This window comes from Podarcis cretensis (genome assembly GCF_951804945.1).
Source record: "Podarcis cretensis genome assembly, chromosome: 18".
Lineage (NCBI taxonomy): Eukaryota > Metazoa > Chordata > Lepidosauria > Squamata > Lacertidae > Podarcis > Podarcis cretensis.
In genome coordinates, this window is record NC_137188.1 from 9040513 (window position 1) to 9061832 (window position 21320).

General features: G+C 46.9%; 1 protein-coding gene across 3 annotated transcripts in view; it reads left to right on the plus strand.

Moving 5' to 3' along the window:
• The window catches only part of CERS4 (ceramide synthase 4), a 96800-nt gene that overhangs the window by 49863 nt on the left and 25617 nt on the right, over positions 1 to 21320 (plus strand). For all 3 annotated transcript variants that reach the window (XM_079960824.1, XM_079960823.1, XM_079960822.1), the window contains exon 2: positions 15884 to 16057. In XM_079960824.1, the coding sequence (XP_079816950.1) occupies positions 15885 to 16057 (173 nt within the window). In that variant the 5' untranslated portion in view covers position 15884. The remainder of the gene's footprint in view (positions 1 to 15883; positions 16058 to 21320) is intronic.

The following is a 21320-nucleotide window of genomic DNA, read 5'->3' on the forward strand; positions in this document are numbered from 1 at the left end:
TTTGAGCAGCAGGTGTGTGTGTGTGTTTATATGTGTGTGTGTGAGAAACAGAGAGAGAGAGAGAGAGAGAGAGAGAAGGAGAATGTATTTGTCAGCCGAATTGGTGCGGCCCCTAGAAAGTTATCCCAAAGCGGAATGCGGCCCTCGACGTCCCATTCCTGTTTTTTTATTATTATTATTATTATTATTATTATTATTATTATTATTATTATTATTGCTACTGCTACTACTACTAACTACTATATGGGACGCGGGTGGCGCTGTGGGTTAAACCACAGAGCCTAGGGCTTGCTGATCAGAAGGTCGGCGGTTCGAATCCCCGCGACGGGGTGAGCTCCCGTTGCTCGGTCCCTGCTCCTGCCAACCTAGCAGTTTGAAAGCACGTCAAAGTGCAAGTAGATAAATAGGTACCGCTCTGGCGGGAAGGTAAACGGCGTTTCCGTGTGCTGCTCTGGTTCGCCAGAAGCGGCTTAGTCCTGCTGGCCACATGACCCGGAAGCTGTACACCGGCTCCCTCGGCCAGTAAAGCAAGATGAGCGCCACAACCCCAGAGTTGGCCACGACTGGACCTAATGGTCAGGGGTCCCTTTACCTTTACTGCTACTATTTCAAATGTTATTTATTGGCGTTTTCACACACAAAAAAGAGAAAAATTTCACAAATGTTAACATAAATAAATGACTTTTTCCATTGACTTCCCAACCTCCTTTCCATATTCACCTTTCTCATGTATATTTTAAGCTATTTATCTTAACAGATAACTCCGTTGCTCATATTTCAAGTCCTGCTCACATTTTCGCATCCCTATAGTAGTTCTTTAAATACTCAGTGACAGGTCTCCAGTCCTCAATTATTATTTTGGGGAAAATCTTGGTCTCTATTGTTTGCTGTTAATCTTGCCAGTTCCGTTTACTCCATTGTTCTCAAAAGCCATTTGTTTTAAACCTCTCCTTCTTTCGGCATACAATGTTTGTGTGTGTGTGTGTGTGTGTGTGTGTGAGAGAGAGAGAGAGAGAGAGAGAGAGAGAGAGAGAGAGAGAGAACCAACTTTTTTGGTACATCATTATCTAGATTATTATTATTATTATTATTATTATTACCTTGCAGGGAGTCTCAGTTTTGAACCATTTACTTGCGGGTAAAATGTAGCTCTCTCTGCGCACGTGGTCCCAGCGGTCTCGTAGGCAGCGTTGTTCAGTGGTTAGAATAAGCAGGCTTTTGACAGGTCCTGCCCGCCATCTTGATTCAAAATGGCACCATTGGCGGAATCCTGCTGATCACCCTCGGGCACCATTGTGCAAATCTTGATATCATTACCCAAAATGCACCGCGAGCAAACAACTTTCTAAAGTATAGAGTTAGGTACACATGTAGGTTTTGCTCTTTTGTTTTTAATTACCGGTGTTCACTTGCTTTTGTTGTTGTTGTTTAGTCATTTAGTCATGTCCAACTCTTCGTGACCCCCTGGACCAGAGCACGCCAGGCCCTCCTGTCTTCCACTGCCTCCCGCAGTTTGGTCAAACTCATTTTTGTAGCTTCGAGAACACTGTCCCACCATCTCGTCCTCTGTTGTCCCCTCCTCCTTGTGCCCTCCATCTTTCCCAGCATCAGGGTCTCTTCCAGGGAGTCTTCTCTTCTCATGAGGTGGCCAAAGTATTGGAGTCTCAGCTTCAGGATCTGTCATTCCAGAGAGCACTCAGGGCTGATTTCCTTCAGAATGGAGAGGTTTGATCTTCTTGCAGTCCATGGGACCCTCAAGAGTCTCCTCCAGCACCATAATTCAAAAGCATCCATTCTTCGGTGATCACCCTTCTTTATGGTCCAGCTCCCACTTCCATACATCACTCATGGAAAACCATAGCTTTTACTATACGGACCTTAAAATCATAGAAAAACCCAAAAACATTTTGGGGGGTGGGGGGAAGAGATGTTCCTCAAAAAAAAAACAAAAAAAAAACCTCAACAACTTTGACAACAACAAAAACATGACAGCAACTTTGTCCAGGTTTTCACTAAAGGTGAGAAAAAAATCTGGCTTGCTTTGAGCGAAGATGCACACCAGGAACTTCCGTGATTCATAGCTCAGTCTTGTAGTGAGTAGCCTTTGCCGAGAAGTGGAAGCAGATTATAGGAAATATTTGACACATGCCGGTATCAAAACAAGCCTAAATCTGGGTGGAGTCTACATGTAGTTAGCTGTGAGTTGCACCCTTTCCCTAGCTAATCACTTAAGCTTTTGCGAAAGCGTGGAGTGTGCAGAAACATTCTAACTGCTCAGTGGGGAGTGCTGTTGATAGAGAATTGTTGTTGTTGATTTATCGATTAAGAAATTTAGGTGCTTCCCTTCGGAACCTTAAACAATACAGCGTGTGTGTGGTATTGTTGAAACCAAGATGAGGAAAGTGCGGGATTAGCTGTTGCATGGAATGAGTAAGTAGATCCGCCAGTTTTGGAGAGATTATCGTGGAGCTGGTTGTGTATGTGTGGGTTTTTTGGGGTGGGAAGAGATCAGAGCCTCTTGGGCTTGCTGCTGAATCAGAGATATTCAAGGAGGAACTAATCCTGATGACTGTGCTCTCTGCCCAGTGCCGGATTTACGTTTAAGATAAACAAGCTATAACTTAGGGCCCCACTCTCTTGGGGACCCCCAAAAAAATTAAAGGAAAAAAACCACATTTCCAAAATATAAGATAAAAAACAAATGAACCAAAACCTACACACAGCAACAGTGTTTGGTGTTGTGTAGGCTCCTATGATGTAAGTCATGAGCCCCGCCTGCTAGCCTGCTCCCTAAAATATCACTGGTTTGCTCCTTTCTATATATAGAGGATGCGAGTGGTGCTGTGGGTTAAACCACAGAGCCTAGGACCTGCTGATCAGAAGGTTGGCGGTTCGAATCCCTGCGACGGGGTGAGCTCCCGTTGCTCGGTCCCTGCTCCTGCCAACCTAGCAGTTTGAAAGCCCGTCAAAGTGCAAGTAGATAAATAGGTACCGCTCTGGCGGGAAGGTAAACGGCGTTTCCATGCGCTGCTCTGGTTCGCCAGAAGTGGCTTAGTCCTGCTGGCCACATGACCCAGAAGCTGTATGCTGGCTCCCTCGGCCAGTAAAGCGAGATGAGCGCCGCAACCCCAGAGTCGGCCACGACTGGACCTAAGGGTCAGGGGTCCCTTTACCTTTACCTATATATAGGGTGCCTGCATTCTGCATGGACTGGCTGCATGGAAACATGAGCCAATGGCTTTAGATACCAATTGTTGTTGAGTCATTTAGTCATGTCCACCTCTTCATGACCCCCTGGACCAGAGCACGCCAGGCACTCCTGTCTTCCACTGCCTCCCGCAGTTTGGTCAAACTCATGTGGTCGCTTGAGAACACTGTCCCACCATCTCGTCCTCTGTCGTCCCCTCCTCCTTGTGCCCTCCATCTTTCCCAGCATCAGGGTCTTTTCCAGGGAGTCTTCTCTTCTCATGAGGTGGCCAAAGTCTTGGAGCCTCAGCTTCAGGATCTGTCCTTCCAGTGAGCACTCAGGGCTGATTTCCTTTCAGAATGGATAGGATTCTAACTTTTCCCAAGGGATGCAGGTGGTGCTGTGGGTTAAACCACAGAGCCTAGGACTTGCCGATCAGAAGGTCGGTGGTTCGAATCCCCGCAATGACGGGGTGAGCTCCCGTTGCTTGGTCCCAGCTCCTGCCAACCTAGCAGTTCGAAAGCACGTCAAAGTGCATGTAGATAAATAGGCACCGCTCTGACAGGAAGGTAAACGGTGTTTCCGTGCACTGCTCTGGTTTGCCAGAAGTGGCTTAGTCATGCTGGCCACATGACCCAGAAGCTGTACGCCGGCTCCCTCGGCCAGTAAAGCGAGATGAGCACTGCAACCCCAGAGTCAGTCACGAAGAAGAAGAAGAGTTTGGATTTGATATCCCACTTTATCACTACCCGAAGGAGTCTCAAAGCAGCTAACATTCTCCTTTCCCTTCCTCCCCCACAACAAACACTCTGTGAGGTGAGTGGGGCTGAGAGACTTCAGAGAAGTGTGACTGGCCCAAGGTCACCCAGCAGCTGCAGGTGGAGGAGCAGAGACGCGAACCCGGTTTCCCCTGATTACAAGACTACCGCTCTTAACCACTACACCACACTGGCTCTCACGACTGGACCTAATGGTCAGGTGTCCCTTTACCTAACCTTTCCCAGGATTCTAACTGAATATTTTATCCAAAATCTTTTGCCCACCAATGATAGAAGAGTGACTAGTGGGGTGCCACAGGGTTCTGTCTTGGGCCCAGTCTTATTCAACATCTTTATCAACGACTTGGATGATGGACTCAAGGGCATCCTGATCAAATTTGCAGATGACACCAAACTGGGAGGGGTGGCTAACACCCCAGAGGACAGGATCACACTTCAAAACGACCTTGACAGATTAGAGAATTGGCCAAAACAAACAAGATGAACTTTAACAGGGAGAAATGTAAAGTATTGCACTTGGACAAAAAAAATGAGAGGCACAATTACAAGATGGGTGACACCTGGCTTGAGAGCAGTACATGTGAAAAGGATCTAGGAGTCTTGGTTGACCACAAACTTGACATGAGCCAACAGTGTGACGCGGCAGCTAAAAAAGCCAATGCAATTCTGGGCTGCATCAATAGGAGTATAGCATCTAGATCAAGGGAAGTAATAGTGCCACTGTATTCTGCTCTGGTCAGACCTCACCTGGAGTACTGTGTCCAGTTCTGGGCACCACAGTTCAAGAAGGACACTGACAAACTGGAACGTGTCCAGAGGAGGGCAACCAAAATGGTCAAAGGCCTGGAAACGATGCCTTATGAGGAACGGCTAAGGGAGCTGGGCATGTTTAGCCTGGAGAAGAGGAGGTTAAGGGGTGATATGATAGCCATGTTCAAATATATAAAAGGATGTCACATAGAGGAGGGAGAAAGGTTGTTTTCTGCTGCTCCAGAGAAGCGGACACGGAGCAATGGCTCCAAACTACAAGAAAGAAGATTCCACCTAAACATTAGGAAGAACTTCCTGACAGTAAGAGCTGTTCGACAGTGGAATTTGCTGCCAAGGAGTGTGGTGGAGTCTCCTTCTTTGGAGGTCTTTAAGCAGAGGCTTGACAACCATATGTCAGGAGTGCTCTGATGGTGTTTCCTGCTTGGCAGAGAGTTGGACTCGGTGGCCCTTGTGGTCTCTTCCAACTCTATGATTCTATGATTCTAAGGCAACCTTCTACAGAAGCACTTTTTGCTCCTGGCCCCACCCTGGGCATGGGAGAGGTCCCCGATCTAAACGACCCCAACTGGGGAAAGGATGTTGAAGGAGATGGATTTAGGGGCAGAATTTCTCTCCTGACTCCCCGTCCTTTAGGTTTGCAAACCTCTCCTCCTTCCCAGACAGCGAGTGCAGGCAGCCTTTGCCACTCGCAGGCCCTGCGGACGAGGCTGGAATTTATAGTGGCGAGGGAGCAAAGAGGGAATCTGGCTGGCTGCCCCATGACTTGCTCTCCTTTTCTCGGTGACAAAGGAAAGCTGAAGGGAAGCGAGGGCCAGGCCTACATCTTTGCTGCAAACAGTTTCTAGCACACAGATCTGTTTCCATGCAAACGGCAAAGGTTCAGGGCAGGTTTCCCAGCCGAACATGTTTGCAAAAGAATAATCTTTTCTATATCTATATGTATATCTATCTATCATCTATCTATATCTATCATCTATCTATCTGTCATCTATCTATCTATCTATATCTATCTATCTATCTATCTATCTATCTATCTATCTATATCTATCTATCTATCTATCTATCTATCTATCTATCTATCTATCATCTATACACACAGTGGTACCTCTGGTTAAGTACTTAATTCGCTCCGGAGGTCTGTTCTTAACCTGAAACTGTTCTTAACCTGAAGCACCACTTTAGCTAATCGGGCCTCCTGCTGCTGCCGCGCCGCCGGAGCACAATTTCTGTTCTCATCCTGAAGCAAAGTTCTTATCCTGAAGCACTATTTCTGAGTTAGCAGAGTCTGTAACCTGAAGCGTATGTAACCTGAAGCGTATGTAACCCGAGGTACCACTGTATTAGGAATTTCAAGAAAATATTTTATCAAAAATTATATCCTCCTTAATTCCCCCCCCCCTGTTTTTCCTCCTCCCCACTCCCCATAACGTTACCCACCCACCCCTCCCCACCTGGACTTCCTTCAGCTCCTCTCTCTGCTTTATCAACAAAGGTTATTCTCTGCATGTTACGAAATTGTATAGATCCTTAATTTATCTGACTAGCTATTATCAATAAGTGAGAGCTGGACCACAAAGAAGGCTGATTGCCGAAGAATGGATGCTTTTGAATTGTCCGTATAGTTGAAGCTATGGTTTTCCCAGTAGTGATGTATGGAAGTGAGAGCTGGACCATCAAGAAGGCAAATCGCCAAAGAATGGATGCTTTTGAATTATGGTGCTGGAGGAAACTCTTGAGAGTCCCATGGACTGCAAGAAGATCAAACCTCTCCATTCGGAAGGAAATCAGCCCTGAGTGCTCACTGGAAGGAAAGATCCTGAAGCTGAGGCTCCAAGACTTTGGCCACCTCGTGAGAAGAGAAGACTCACTGGAAAAGACCCTGAGGTTGGGAAAGATGGAGGGCATAAGGAGAAGGGGACAACAGAGGACGAGATGGTGGGACACTGTTCTCGAAGCTACCAGCATGAGTTTGACCAAACTGTGGGAGGCAGTGGAAGACAGGAGTGCCTGGCGTGCTCTGGTCCAGGGGGTCACAAAGAGTCGGACACGACTAAACGACTAAACAACATTATCAATAAAAGTTTGTGAGTGCTTATTCAAAACCTGCCAAGGAGTCCAGTTCATTTTCTTGTTTCTTTAGGTACTTTGTAAAGGGTTCCCATTCTTCCTTAAAATCACAGTTTCTTGTCCTTATCACGTAGCTTATATGTCAGTTTCACCAATTCCGCATAGTCCATCAGTTTCTCTTGCCACAGTTCTTTGGTCGGGATTTCTCAGTTCTTCCATCCCTGTGCTATTAAGACTCTTGCCGCCGTTGTCGCATACATGAAAATGTTTTTCAATTTCCTTGGCAGGTCTTTTTCTACAATCCCTAACAGAAAGGCTTCAGGGTTTTTTATGTTTGCAAAAGAAAAATCGACCCCGCTTCTGGTACTCACAAGATGAGCCCTGTCTGTGAGGTTCACCAATTTCATTTCGCTTTAAATCTGAGTACCCGCCTTTTCTGGGTTACGATATACAAGGCGGTTGGCAAGTTGGAAGGAACAGCAAAGATCACAACCTAATAACAACTTGGTCCAATACGAGAAAAGTCACGATCAAAACATAACTTTAAAATGAAAAACCTAGATCAACGAAAGCAATAAGCAATAATCCGTTAGAATGTGATAGTAAACAATAAAACTGAACCAGCAGATAATAACTGAACAGTTTACACAACGATTACAATGAAGAATCACTAAACTATGATCGATAAAGATAACGTCAAGTCATAATGCATAAAATACCGCGAAACGTGCAAAAAAACCCAAACCTTGCCGGAAGGATCAAATTGAGAAACAAGGACATGCAACTTGCTAATTTGTTTTAAAAGAAATATCCCTGAACTCCTGAAATTGCTGAAATGAAGGACACAGCGACCGGCTTGATTGCAAATCTGAGCAACCTTCCACTGTATTTCTGAATTTGGCATTCGTACGGAGGAGTGATTTGCAGTAATTTGGAGAAGTGAAGATTTCAAAGGCCGCCTATTTTTTCGGTTTGTGCATTTTTTGGATGCAAGAGAAGTCGGTTCCCCTTTAAACGTGAACTGCATACAATTTCTTTTTTAAAAAAAAAATATTTATTATTTTCCATACATAAAGATAACAAAGAAGAAAAAGTTTACAATAATAAAGGGAAAAGAATGAAACAGAAAAAAGAAGAAGAAAGAATATAAAACATACAATACAACAAATCATCACTTGACTAACAATTAATTAATGAAGATCCATCTTCATAAACATATTATTTGACTTCCTCAAACCTCTTCCATCTGAATTTCTTAGTAATTATATATAGCAGTTTCCTAGATCATTATTTCATAAACTATATCACAGTCATCATCATATTTCCTAACTTTTCTTTTCATACATTTTCTTATTTATATATTTAATCCCAATTTAAATCCTAGGCCTAATTGATTCTTTCAAGTGATTACAGTGGTACCTCGGGTTACATACACTTCAGGTTACATACGCTTCAGGTTACACACTCCGCTAACCCAGAAATAGTGCTTCAGGTTAAGAACTTTGCTTCAGGATGAGAACAGAAATTGTGCTCCGGCGGCGCGGCAGCAGCAGGAGGCCCCATTAGCTAAAGTGGTGCTTCAGGTTAAGAACAGTTTCAGGCAGTGGCGTAGCGTGGGTTGTCAGCACCCGGGGCAAGGCAAGTAATTTGCACCCCCTAACCCGTGGATTTGCGCCCCCTAACCCTAACCCCCAGGTGTTGCACCTGGTGCGGCCGGCCCCCCCTGAACCCCCCACGCTACGCCACTGGTTTCAGGTTAAGTACGGGCCTCTGGAACGAATTAAGTACTTAACCCAAGGTACCACTGTACATATCTTTAATATTACAATATTTATTCAAATAGTATTTGAATTTCTTCTGGTCTTCTTGGTGTTCTTCTTCTTTCTGGTCGCAGATTCTCCCGGTGAGAGATTCTCTCCAATTTCTCTCCTTCAGCCTGATTCATTAGATATGTGCAATGGAACTTTAGCAAGCAGGTGATTGAGAAATGGAATTATAGGGTGCTCGTGAAAAGCAAAGATTATTGTCTGCAATTAATGGAGTTAAATGTATGCCAAACAGGCACATACCTTTGGCAATTGAATGGGCTGTTCCCTAACTCATTGTGCATCACACATTGGTATCTCATAGGCCGATCAGGGTAGCCGAACCTCAAGCAGGTTGGGTTGCCTTCTCTGAGTCAAAACGTCCTGGTGTGACCCAATATCGTCCTCAAGGATGGGTATCAATGAAGGCTCATCAGAATGGAGCCTTGGCAAGGGTAGGTACGCAAGCACAAATGCACAAACATTTATATCAGGGTCCTGGGTTCGAGTCCCGCTCTGGGCAAGAGATTCCTGCATAGAAGCAGGTTAGACTAGATGACTCTTGAGGTCCCTTTCAACTCTACAGTTCTATGATATTGGAGCCAGAAAAATCGGGAACGTGGACAGCCCCAAAGTGAGAGATGGGCTGTCAAAGTGCTGCAAAGTGCCAAATATTTCAGACCTTCCAAATGTCCATATTTTCCAGGGGCAGTCCCAGATTTACAGATAATAATAATATTTATTTACCCTGCTCATCTGCCTGGGTTTCCCCAGCCACTGTGGGTGGCTCCCAACAGAATATTAAAAACACGATAAAACGTCAAACATTAAAAACTTCCCTCAACAGGGCTGCCTTCAGATGTCTTCTAAAAGACAGATAGTGGTTTATTTCCTTGGCATCTGATGGGAGGGCATTCTGCAGGGAGGGAGCCACCACCGAGAAGGCCCTCTGCCTGGTTCCCTGTAGCCTCACTTCTCGCAGGGAGGGAACTGCCAGAAGGCCCTCGGAGCTGGACCTCCATGTCCGGGATGGACGATGGGGGTGGAGATGCTCCTTCAGGGATACAGGACCGAGGCCGTTTAGGGCTTTGAAGGTCAGCACCAACACTTTGAATTGTGCTTGGAAACATACTGGGAGCCAATGGAAGTCTTTCAGGACCAGTGTTATATGGTCTTGGCGGCCGCTCCCAGTCCCTAGTCTAGCTGCTGCCCCGGTTTCTGATTTTATCTTTGAATGTCCCGCTTTTCCTTAGGACGTCCTTATTTGCATCGGAGAATTTCTGGGAGCATGTGGAATAAAGGTAAAGGGACCCCTGACCATTAGGTGCAGTCGTGACTGACTCTGGGGTTGCGGCGCACATCTTGCTTTATTGGCCGAGGGAGCCAGCGTACAGTTTCCGGGTCATGTGGCCAGCAGGACTAAGCTGCTTCTGGCAAACCAGAGCAGCGCACGGAAATGCCGTTTACCTTCCCGCTGGAGCGGTACCTATTTATCTACTTGCGCTTTGATGTGCTTTCAAATTGCTAGGTTGGCAGGAGCCGGGACCGAGCAACAGGAACTCATCCCGTCACGGGGATTTGAACTGCTGACCTTCTGATCGGCAAGTCCTAGGCTCTGTGGTTTAACCTTGCATGTGGAATAGGATGTCCCTATTTTCATCAGAGAAGTGTTGGCAGGAATGTCTCTGCTTTTATCGGAGAACTGTTGGAGGGGATGGAATAGGATGTCCTTATTTTCATCGGAGAAACGTCGGAGGGTGTTTTGATGGCAAGCGGGGAGAAAGGGAAGCAAGTTCTGTACGCCCATGGCCTTGCGTCAAGCGATGCTCTCTGTCGTGTTCCAAAATAACGCTGGAAATTTGGAGCGAGGCCAGATGCGATGACTCAAGGCTCGGAAATCCAACTCAAAGGGAGACATGCTGGAAACTTGATCCCTCCCCCATTCATGGAGATCAACCTTCGCTGAGCTTTCGTGGCCCTGCCACCCACCCACCCACTCACCCTTGCTAGCTGAATCACAACCACAGGGAAAATGTCAGGAGGTTGTGACGAGAAAAGCTTTGCTTTCCTGTGGGTGTAATTCCCAAAGAACGACGCAGCTTAAGAGGAGCCTCACGGACTGTTCTGCATTTTTGCATTTTGTCGCTGGGCTGGGTGTTCCCTCTGAATGGAAGCCAAACAGGCTACCATTGCCTTACATGCTTCTACTTCTTTCTTCTTCTTCAGCGATCCCTTGTAGCCAAGTAAGATTGTCTCCCATAAACACGGTTTTAACAATGAGTCCGTAAGTGACTGTGGAGGCCAATTCTGGATCCACACGCCCTTCCACAGTGGGGACATGGGTTTCCAGGTGGGAGTTGATCCCGGTGAGGGTTTGCCAAGTGTGCCTTCCTCTTAGCGCGTTTCTCCCTTGCGTCCTGAGTTCGAGTGTCTTCAAAGCCCAGGACACCTTTGGAAAAGGCTGTTCTCCCATTGGAGCGCTCGCAGGCCAGTGTTCCCCAGTTGTCGGTGTTTATACAGTCATACCTCATGTTATGTTTGCTTCAGGTTGAGCGTTTTCAGGTTGTGTCCCGTGGCGACCCGGAAGTACCAGAATGGGTTACTTCTGGGTTTCGCAGACACTCAAAATGACGTCACGTGCGTACGCAGAAGCGGCGAATTGTGACCCGCACACACGCAGACGTGGGTTGTGTTCTGCTCATGTTGCGAACGGGCCTCCAGAACAGATCCCGTTCGCAACCAAAGGTACCACTGTACAGTGGGGCCCCGCAAGACGAACGCCTCGCAAGACGGAAAACTCGCTAGACAAAAGAGTTTTCCGTTTTGGAGGCGCTTCGCAAAACGAATTTCCTATGGGCTTGCTTCGCAAGACGAAAATGTCTTGCGAGTTCCTGCGGGTTCCCCCCCCCCCTTTTCTAAGCCGCTTATCCACTAAGCCGATAAGCCGCTAAAAGCCGCTAAACCGCTAATAGCGCTAGTCCGCTAATCTGCTAATGGGCTTGCTTCGCAAGACGAAAAAACCGCTAGACGAAGAGACTCGCGGAACGGATTCTTTTCGTCTTGCGAGGCACCACTGTACTACATTTTTTAAAGATTTGCCTTGAGAGAGTCTTTAAGCCTCTTTGGTTGGCCACCACCACTGCGCTTTCCATTTTTAAGTTCAGAATAGAGTAGTTGCTTTGGAAGACAATAATCAGGCATCCGCACCACATGACCAGTCCAATGAAGTTGATGTTGAAGAATCATCGCTTCCACACTGGTGTCTTCCCAAGTGATGTGTAAATATTTTTGGAGACACCGTTGATGGAATCTTTCGAGGAGTTGGAGATGGCGTTTATGACTGGTCCATGTTTCACAAGCATGCAGTAAGTTTGGTGGTGCAATAGCTTTGTAAACAAGCATTTTGGTTTCCCTGTGAATGTACGGCCAACCTCCTTTGTATGGCTGTCTCCAGAGGGATGGATCCAAATGTACCTGCTGACAAAACAAAGCAGAAGTATCCACTCCACCCATTAGGGCTGGATATTGATATATCCAGCGCTTTTTTTCAGCCAGATCTCACCGGAACACAGTTCCAGCACCTCTCAGGTGGGCACTGTTGCCATTCTCAAAGAACAAGGGAAGCGATCACGGTGAGTTCTGGCACCTCTTTTCCCAGAAAAAGATATCGTCCAAAACTGGTTTGAGGTCTGTATCATGATATTGAGTCCATCTCTGCAAATTGTCTGTCGTTTGCAGCTCAGGAAAGCAAACTACAGCCGTACCTTGGTTCGCGAACGTAATCCGTTCCCAGAAGTCCGTTTAACTTCTGAAAATGTTCGAAATCAAGGTTCGGCTTCCGATGGGCTGCAGGAAGTTCTGCCTCCCAAAAACGTTCACAAACTGGAACACTTTCGGTGTTCGGGAGCCAAAACGTACGAGTAACAAGGCATTCAGGGACGCGGGTGGCACTCCTGTTGCTCGGTCCCTGCTCCTGCCCACCTAGCAGTTCGAAAGCACGTCAAAGTGCAAGTAAATAAATAGGTACCGCTCTAGCGGGAAGGTAAACGGCATTTCCGTGCGCTGCTCTGGTTCGCCAGAAGCGGCTTAGTCCTGCTGGCCACATGACCTGGAAGCTGTACGCCGGCTCCCTTGGCCGATAAAGCGAGATGAGTGCCGCAACCCCAGAGTCGTCCGCAACTGGACTTAACGGTCAAGGGTCCCTTTACCTTTACTAACAAGGCATTCAAGAGCCAAGGTACGACTGTGTGTGCTGAATTTTTTATTTTTGGTGTGGGGAGTGAAGAGATATTCAGGAGTCTTCTGGGAGCGGAAGTGAATGCAGCTGCCAATCATCCTTTTTACCACCCCACTGATGATAAACAGAAACTTTTACCACCTCGAGGATGATAACCTGAAACAACACGATCTCCGTGTGGGACAGCTGCATATTCCGGCATTGCAGGGGGTTGCATTAAATGATTGTCAGGGTCCCTTTCAATTCTATAATTCTGTGATTCCGTGATTCTTTCCCCAAGCCTTAATAGCAACTATTCTCCCGAGTTCCTCGTGAGATGCTGCAGAGCCAAGTTATCCCGATTTTCTGTTGCAGTCTCCGTATGAAATGTTGTTTGTGGTTTGTTCCTTTGCATTCATTGCAACATGCATTGCGAACACGTCCTCCGTTGTCTGGAAGCCAGCTTGCAATTATAATTGCATTTAATACCAACAGGTGGGGCCTACAGAAAAGGTCTCTGCCTCAGTTTTGTTTTCAAAGGAACGGCATTTGAATTTTTAAATGTTACAGGAGCAGGCTGTATACAAACAGCCTGCGGTTAAGTAACAAACAAAGCTGATTTTGCTATTTCAAATTATCAAGTGTGGTTTGGTGTGTGTGTGGGGGGGTGAAGATAAGGAATACAGTAGCCTTTCCACAAGGCGTTGGAAAGAGAGAGAAAGATGAACGTCTAGACAGAACCAGTTTATCATCCATTGAAGCTTCACTGAGGGATACTTCTCTGAACACAAACCTGAATTTTGCAGTTCTGGATTTCCTGATCTTTTTCTGATGCTGTTAAAAACCTCCATCGTTCCACTAATGAATGGTTCTTACCGCCCTTCTTAAATCACCAGAAAGTTCCCCCCCCCCAAATGTTTAGTCGGCTTCTCCTTTCTCGTAACTGGAAGCCCTTGGTTTGAGTCCTACCTTCCAGGAGCAGGAGGAGACGAGCTTGCTCCATCTTCCCAAAATTTGGAGCCCTCTCCTGTTGTTGTTGTTGTTGTTGTTTAGTCGCATAGTCCTGTCCAACTCTTGGTGACCCCCTGGACCAGAGCACGCCAGGCACTCCTGTCTTCCCGCAGTTTGGTCAAACTCGTGCTGGTAGCTTCGAGAACACTGTCCCACCATCTCGTCCTCTGTCGTCCCCTTCTCCTTGCGCCCTCCATCTTTCCCAGCATCAGGGTCTTTTCCAGGGAGTCTTCTCTTCTCCTGAGGTGGCCAAAGTCTTGGAGCCTCAGCTTCAGGATCCGTCCTTCCAGGGAGCACTCAGGGCTGATTTCCTTCAGAATGGAGAGGTTTGATCTTCTTGCAGTCCATGGGACTCTCAAGAGTCTCCTCCAGCACCATAATTCAAAAGCATCAATTCTTCGGCGATCAGCCTTCTTTATGGTCCAGCTCTCACTTCCATACATTACTACTGGGAAAATCATAGCTTTAACTATACGGACCTTTGTCTCTACTTTTTAAGATGCTGTCCAGGTTTGTCATTGCTTTTCTCCCAAGAAGCAGGCGTCTTTTAATTTCGTGGCTGCTGTCACCATCTGCAGTGATCATGGAGCCCAAGAAACTAAAATCTCTCTCTGCCTCCATTTCTTCCCCTTCTATTTGCCAGGAGGTGATGGGACCAGTAGCCATGATCTTCGTTTTTTTGATGTTGAGCTTCAGACCATATTTTGCACTCTCCTCTTTCACCCTCAATAAAAGGTTCTTTAATTCCTCCTCACTTTCTGCCATCAAGGTTGTGTCATCTGCATATCTGAGGTTGTTGATATTTCTTCCGGCAATCTTAATTCCGGCTAGGGATTCATCCAGCCCAGCCTTTCACATGATGAATTCTGCATATAAGTTAAATAAGCAGGGAGACAAAATGCAGCCTTGGAACCCTCTCCTAACATGTGCCAAACTGTTGTGGTTGTTTTGCATCACCCGACCAAGATTGAAACTCAAGCCTCATAGCTACCACCCCAAACCCCAACCTGGTCTGATTCGCTCCAAAACAGGGTGTGGCAACAGTTTTACAGCCCAAAACAAATATACAGTGGTACCTTGGTTCTCAAACGCCTTGGTTCCTGGAAGTAAGTGTTCCGGTTTTCGAACGTTTTTTGGAAACCGAATGTCCAGTGCAGATGTCAGCTATTGTTTCCAGGGTGCCTGCACCAATCAGAAGCCGCGCCTTGGTTTTCGAACATTTTGGAAGTCAAACGGACTTCCGGAACAGATTAAGTTTGGCACTTTTGTTTTTTTGCTATTTGTTTTGCGTTTTGAGGCTTTTCCGGTTCATTTGTTTTTGTGGCTGTTTGGAACCCAGTTCAGCTACTGATTGCATGAGGGATTGTAGAAATGGATAAAAGCCCCCCATCCAAACAATGACTATCATCAGTGAAGATAAGAAAAAATAATAACTTTATTTTTTATTATCTACAATACTGTGTTATTTATTTTATAGTACAGCACATTGATTACTGCTTTCATTTTGTGGATCAATGGTCTCGTTAGATAGTAAAATTCATGTTCAATTGCTGTTCTAGGGCTTGTTTTTAAAAGTCTGGAACGGATTAATCTGTTCTGCATTACTTTCTATGGGAAAGCACGCCTTGGTTTTGGAACGCTTTGGTTTTGGAACGGACTTCCAGAACAGATTAAGTTTGAGAAGCAAGATACCACTGTATGTGAAAGCATTGACTTTCAAGTTTCCCAAAGGGGTGGAGATATGCCTTGAAGGCGTTCAGGAAATATAGCTGTATTGTTTTTAACACTCAATTGGAAGCCACCCAGAGTGGTGGGGAAATTCAGCCAGATGGGTGGGGTATAGATAATAAATTATTATTATAAATTATTATTATATCGGGCTCCTTCTCCCTCTGTAAAGATAAAGAGTGACCTTCGTGTCCAAATGAGGAGTTGAACCCTGCTCTCCCAGATCTGACACTCTAACCACTACACGACGCTGCCTCGCCACATATTTTCACCATTGTCTCCCTCTCACCTCGTTCTCTCTTTCCTCTTCTGCATCCAGGATGGTGCTACCAGTGACCGAATGGATTTGGCGCCACGAATACTGGCTCCCGCCCGGGATCACCTGGGAGGACATGAAGGAGACAGAAGAGATCAGCTACCCTCAGCCTCGCCACCTCCTGCTGAGCCTGCCCTTGGCGCTCCTGCTTGTGGTGATCCGCTTCTTCTTCGAAAGGTATGTTAAATCGATGCAAGCTCTGACGAGCCAACATGTTGAGGGGTAAACGTAAAGGGACCCCTGACCATTAGGTCCACTCGTGGCCGACTCTGGGGTTGCGGCGCTCATCTCGCTTTATTGGCCGAGGGAGCCGGCGTACAGCTTCTGGGTCATGTGGCCAGCAGGACTAAGCCGCTTCTGGCGAACCAGAGCAGCGCACGGAAACACCGTTTACCTTCCCGCCGGAGTGGTACCTATTTATCTACTTGCACTTTGACATGCTAGGTTGGCAGGAGCAGGGACCGAGCAACGGGAGCTCATCCCGTCGCGGGGATTCGAACCGCCGACCTTCTGATCGGCAAGCCCTAGGCTCTGTGGTTTAACCCACAGCGCCACCTGCATCCCTTATGTTCAGGGGTAGCCTACCTCTAAATACTAGTTTCTGGGGGTAGAGGGGGGAAACTCGTGGCGGAAAATTGTTGCCCTTTGCACCTTGTTTGTGGCATCCAGCTGAAGGTCACTGGGGGAAAAGGTCCCTGAATCATTTTATTAGGATAAAAAAGGTAAAGGTAAAGGACCCCTGACAGTTAAGTCCAGTTACAAACGACTCTGAGGTTGTGGTGCTCATCTCGCTTTACTGGCCGAGGGAGCCGGCGTTTGTCCGCAGACAGTTTTTCCGGGTCATGTGGCCAGCATGACTAAGCTGCTTCTGGCGAACCAGAGCAGCGCATGGAAACGCCATTTACCTTCCCGCCGGAGCGGTACCTATTTATCTACTTGCAGTTTGACGTGCTTTCGAACTGCTAGGTTGGCAGGAGCTGGGACTGTTCTCCAACTGGAGGGTTACATACACTTCAGGTTACATACACTTCAGGTTACAGACTCCGCTAACCCAGAAATAGTGCCTCGGGTTAAGAACTTTGCTTCAGAATGAGAACAGAAATCATGCTCCGGCAGCACGGCAGCAGCAGGAGGCCCCATTAGCTAAAGTGGTGCTTCAGGGTAAGAACAGTTTCAGGTTAAGAACGGACCTCCTGAAGTAAGTACTTAACCCGAGGTACTACTGTAGTTGCTTTGGAAGACGATAAGCAGGCATTCGCACAACGTGACGAGTCCAACGAAGTTGACATTGAAGAATCCTTGCTTCAACGTGGGCGATCTTTGCTTCTTCCAAATCAAACATTATAAGCTTCCTGGAGCACAGCTGCCTTCAAATGTCTATGAAAAATTATATAGTTGTGGAACTCTTTGACGTCTGCAGGGTGGGTGCCACTCCCGAAAACGCCTTCTAGCCTTGCCCCTTGTGGTTTCACTGTATCGTCTACACCAGGCAGGTCCAACTACCGAACGACTGCGATGGACTCCCAGTATTAAAAAATACTGACAGCTATCTACCCATTGTCGTTGCCAACAGTTGCCGAGCTTTTTTTGGAGGGAGAGACCAAAGTTGTTTAGCTTTTGGGGGGAGGGGATCGACCTGCGATACAGACACCCCCGCGATCAACCTTTAGGACATGCCTGGTCTACACCACGGGCTGGCAGCGACTCTTTCAGAACATTTGTCGTTTTACTTCTGATGGCCAGCATCAATAATAATAACAATAATTTTATTTATACCTCTCCCTTCCCAGTTCCAAAACCGGGCTCAGGGCGGCTAACAACAAATTTAAAACAATTATAAAAGCAGCATAAAATACAGTATAAAAAATAACAATAAAAATCAAAAATCAGTTTAGGGGAAATAAGCATTAGATAATCCCCAGGGCTAGTTGGCTGAATTGGTCCTACTTGGGCCAGCGAGGCGGCCGGGGGAGAATTAGTTGTGGGGTCTCAGAGCGGGTGATCTTCATAAAAGGGGAGGGGGAGGGATGAGAAGGGAAATAAAAGATCAGGCTGAATTCAAATTAAAGGCCAGGCGGAATAGCTCTGTCCTACAGGGGACGCAGGTGGCGCTGTGGGTTAAAGCCTCAGCGCCTAGGACTTGCCGATCGAAAGGTCGGCGGTTCGAATCCCTGCGGCGGGGTGCGCTCCCGCTGCTCGGTCCCAGCGCCTGCCAACCTAGCAGTTCGAAAGCACCTCCGGGTGCAAGTAGATAAATAGGGACCGCTTACCAGCGGGAAGGTAAACGGCGTTTCCGTGTGCGGCTCTGGCTCGCCAGAGCAGCGATGTCACGCTGGCCACGTGACCCGGAAGTGTCTCCGGACAGCGCTGGCCCCCGGCCTCTTAAGTGAGATGGGCGCACAACCCCAGAGTCTGTCAAGACTGGCCCGTACGGGCAGGGGTACCTTTACCTTTACCTTACAGGCCCGACAGAAGGAGGTTAAATCCTGCAGGGCCCTAGTCTCGTGGGACAGAGCATTCCACCAGGTCGGAGCCATCACTGAAAAGGCCCTGGTCCTGGTAGAGGATAGTCTGCCTATCAAGGCCTCTGACAGAGCTCCAAAACAGTCCTGCAGGAATCCCTGTGACAAGCCCTGTTCTGCACAACCTGGTTTTATCTTAAGAAGTTTACAAAAGGTGAAATTCTGGCTTTTGTTGGCATCCAGATTCAAAAGTGAAGTTTCCAGGGACTGAAGAACCTTTGGAGCTGAATTTTGGTTAACTGCCAGCATTCCTAAACATTCCTGGTCTATGAGGAGTCGTGCCACAACTTGCTGTCCGTGACTTCCACAAGGCACGGATAGCCAAGCTTTCCCGAACTGTTTATCTAAAGCAATCTCATGGAAGCCTGGAGAAATGGGGTACACTTTGTTCTGCACCCCAATGAAGCTTACCCAGTCACCCACGCTTGGCACCCAAGGTGATGACTTTCCATGGCATGTTTAAGCCCCAGTTGCAGAGCTGTCTCAGCCAAATTAAGCCTCTGAAAGCAAAATACAGTGGTACCTCAGGTTACAGACACTTCAGGTTACAGACGCTTCAGGTTACAGACTCCACTAACCCAGAAATATTACCTCGGGTTAAGAACTTTGCTTCAGAATGAGAACAGAAATCGTGCAGCAGCAGTGGGAGGCCCCATTAGCTAAAGTGGTGCTTCAGGTTAATAACAGTTTCAGGTTAAGAACAGACCTCTGGAACAAATTAAGTACTTAACCTGAGGTAGAGCAGAGACATCACCTTGCCAACAAAGGTCCGTATAGTAAAAGCTATGGTTTTCCCAGTAGTGATGTATGAAAGTGAGAGCTGGACCATAAAGAAGGCTGATCACCGAAGAATGGATGCTTTTGAATTCTGGTGCTGGAGGAGACTCTTGAGAGTCCCATGGACTGCAAGAAGATCAAACCTCTCCATTCTGAAGGAAATCAGCCCTGAGTGCTCACTGGAAGGACAGATCCTGAAGCTGAGGCTCCAAGACTTTGGCCACCTCATATGAAGAGAAAACTCCCTGGAAAAGACCCTGATGCTGGGAAAGATGGAGGGCACAAGGAGAAGGGGAGGACAGAGGACGAGATGGTGGGACAGTGTTCTTGAAGCTACCAACATGAGTTTGACCAAACTGCGGGAGGCAGTGGAAGACAGGAGGGCCTGGCGTGCTCTGGTCCAGGGGGTCACGAAGAGCCGGAAACAACTAAACAACAACAACAACAACACTGTACTACTACTACTAATAATAATAGTAGTAGTAATAATAATAATGGGACGCGGGTGGCACTGTGTGTAAAAACTCAGTGCCTTGGACTTGCCGATCGTATGGTCGGCGGTTCGAATCCCCGCGACTGGGTGAGCTCCCGTCATTCGGTCCCAGCTCCTGCTCACCTAGCAGTTCGAAAGCACTGTTAAGTGCAAGTAGATAAATAGGGACCGCTTTATAGCAGGAAGGTAAACGGCGTTTCCGTGTGCGGCGCTGGTGCTGGCTCGCCAGTTGCAGCTTCGTCACTCTGACCACGTGACCCGGAAGTGTCTTCGGATGGCGCCGGCTCACGGCCTGTAGAGCAAGCTGAGCACGCAACCCTGGAGTCGGACACGACTGGCCTGTATGGGCAGGGGTACCTTTACCTTTATCTAGTAATAATAATAATAATTTTTATTTATACTCCGCCCTCCCCAGCCAGAGTGGGGCTCAGGGTGGCTAACACCAGTAAAATTACAGTAAAAACATAATGGGGGGGACCAATTTAAATTACAGGTTAAAATGCAGCCTCATTTTAAAAGTAGCCCATAGATCAAAACCATAAGGGGAGGGAAACATAAGGCCAGGCAGAACAGTTCTGTCTTGCAGGCCCTGCGGAAAGATGTCAAGTCCCGCAGGGCCCTAGTCTCTTGTGACAGAGCGTTCCACCAAGTCGGGGCCAGTACTGAAAAGGCCCTGGCCCTAGTTGAGACCAATCTAACCACCTTGCAACTTGGGACCTCCAAGGTGTTGTCATTTGTGGACCTTAAGGTCCTCCGCGGGGCATACCAGGAGAGGCGGTCCTGTAGGTAATAATTTTATTATTTTTACCCCGCCCATCTGTCTGGGTTGCCCCAGCCGCTCTCAGCGGCTTCCAACATATTTGTTGTTTGTTGTTTAGTCGTTTAGTTGTGTCCGACTCTTCGTGACCCCCTGGACCAGAGCACGCCAGGCACTCCTGTCTTCCACTGCCTCCCACAGTTTGGTCAAACTCATGCTGGGCTCACGAAGAGTCGGACACGACTAAACGACTAAACAACAATTTATACAAATATGAACTGAGAAGGGGGGGGAAAGGCATACCAAGGACAGAGTTTCTTTATAATGGCCAGATTGTTCTGTTGCTCTAAGTCCTTCAGACGCTGTCCAATTAGCTTTTTTGCTTTAATAAACCCCATAGTGAGAAGCTGATGTAGGTGGAGTCCGCAGGAGAGCCATTTTTGGCTGCTCGAATTCTTATAGCCAAGAAATGGAAAACACAAGAATTACCAACTGTGGAAGAATGGCAGATGAAAATGATGGGATATATGGAGCTGGCTGACCTTACTGGAAGAATCCGCGACCAAAAAGAAGAGGAATACCAAGAAGAGTGGAAGAAATTTAAGGACTATTTGAATGAATACTGTGATATCAAAAATTAGAAATGACTTGAAAGTACCAGATTAGGCCTAGGATTAAATTAAGAGTTAATTAAATAAATAAGATTTAGAACCTAAAGGAAAGTTAAGAAATTTTATTTTAATTGGAATACTGTGTTTTTAAAAAATGATACCAGAAAACTGCTACATTTTAATTACAAGGAAATTCAGATGGGAGGGCTCAGAGGAAGCCCAAAATATGTTTATAAGGTTAGAAGTCCAAATAATTAATTAGTTTGTGTTGTTTAGCTTG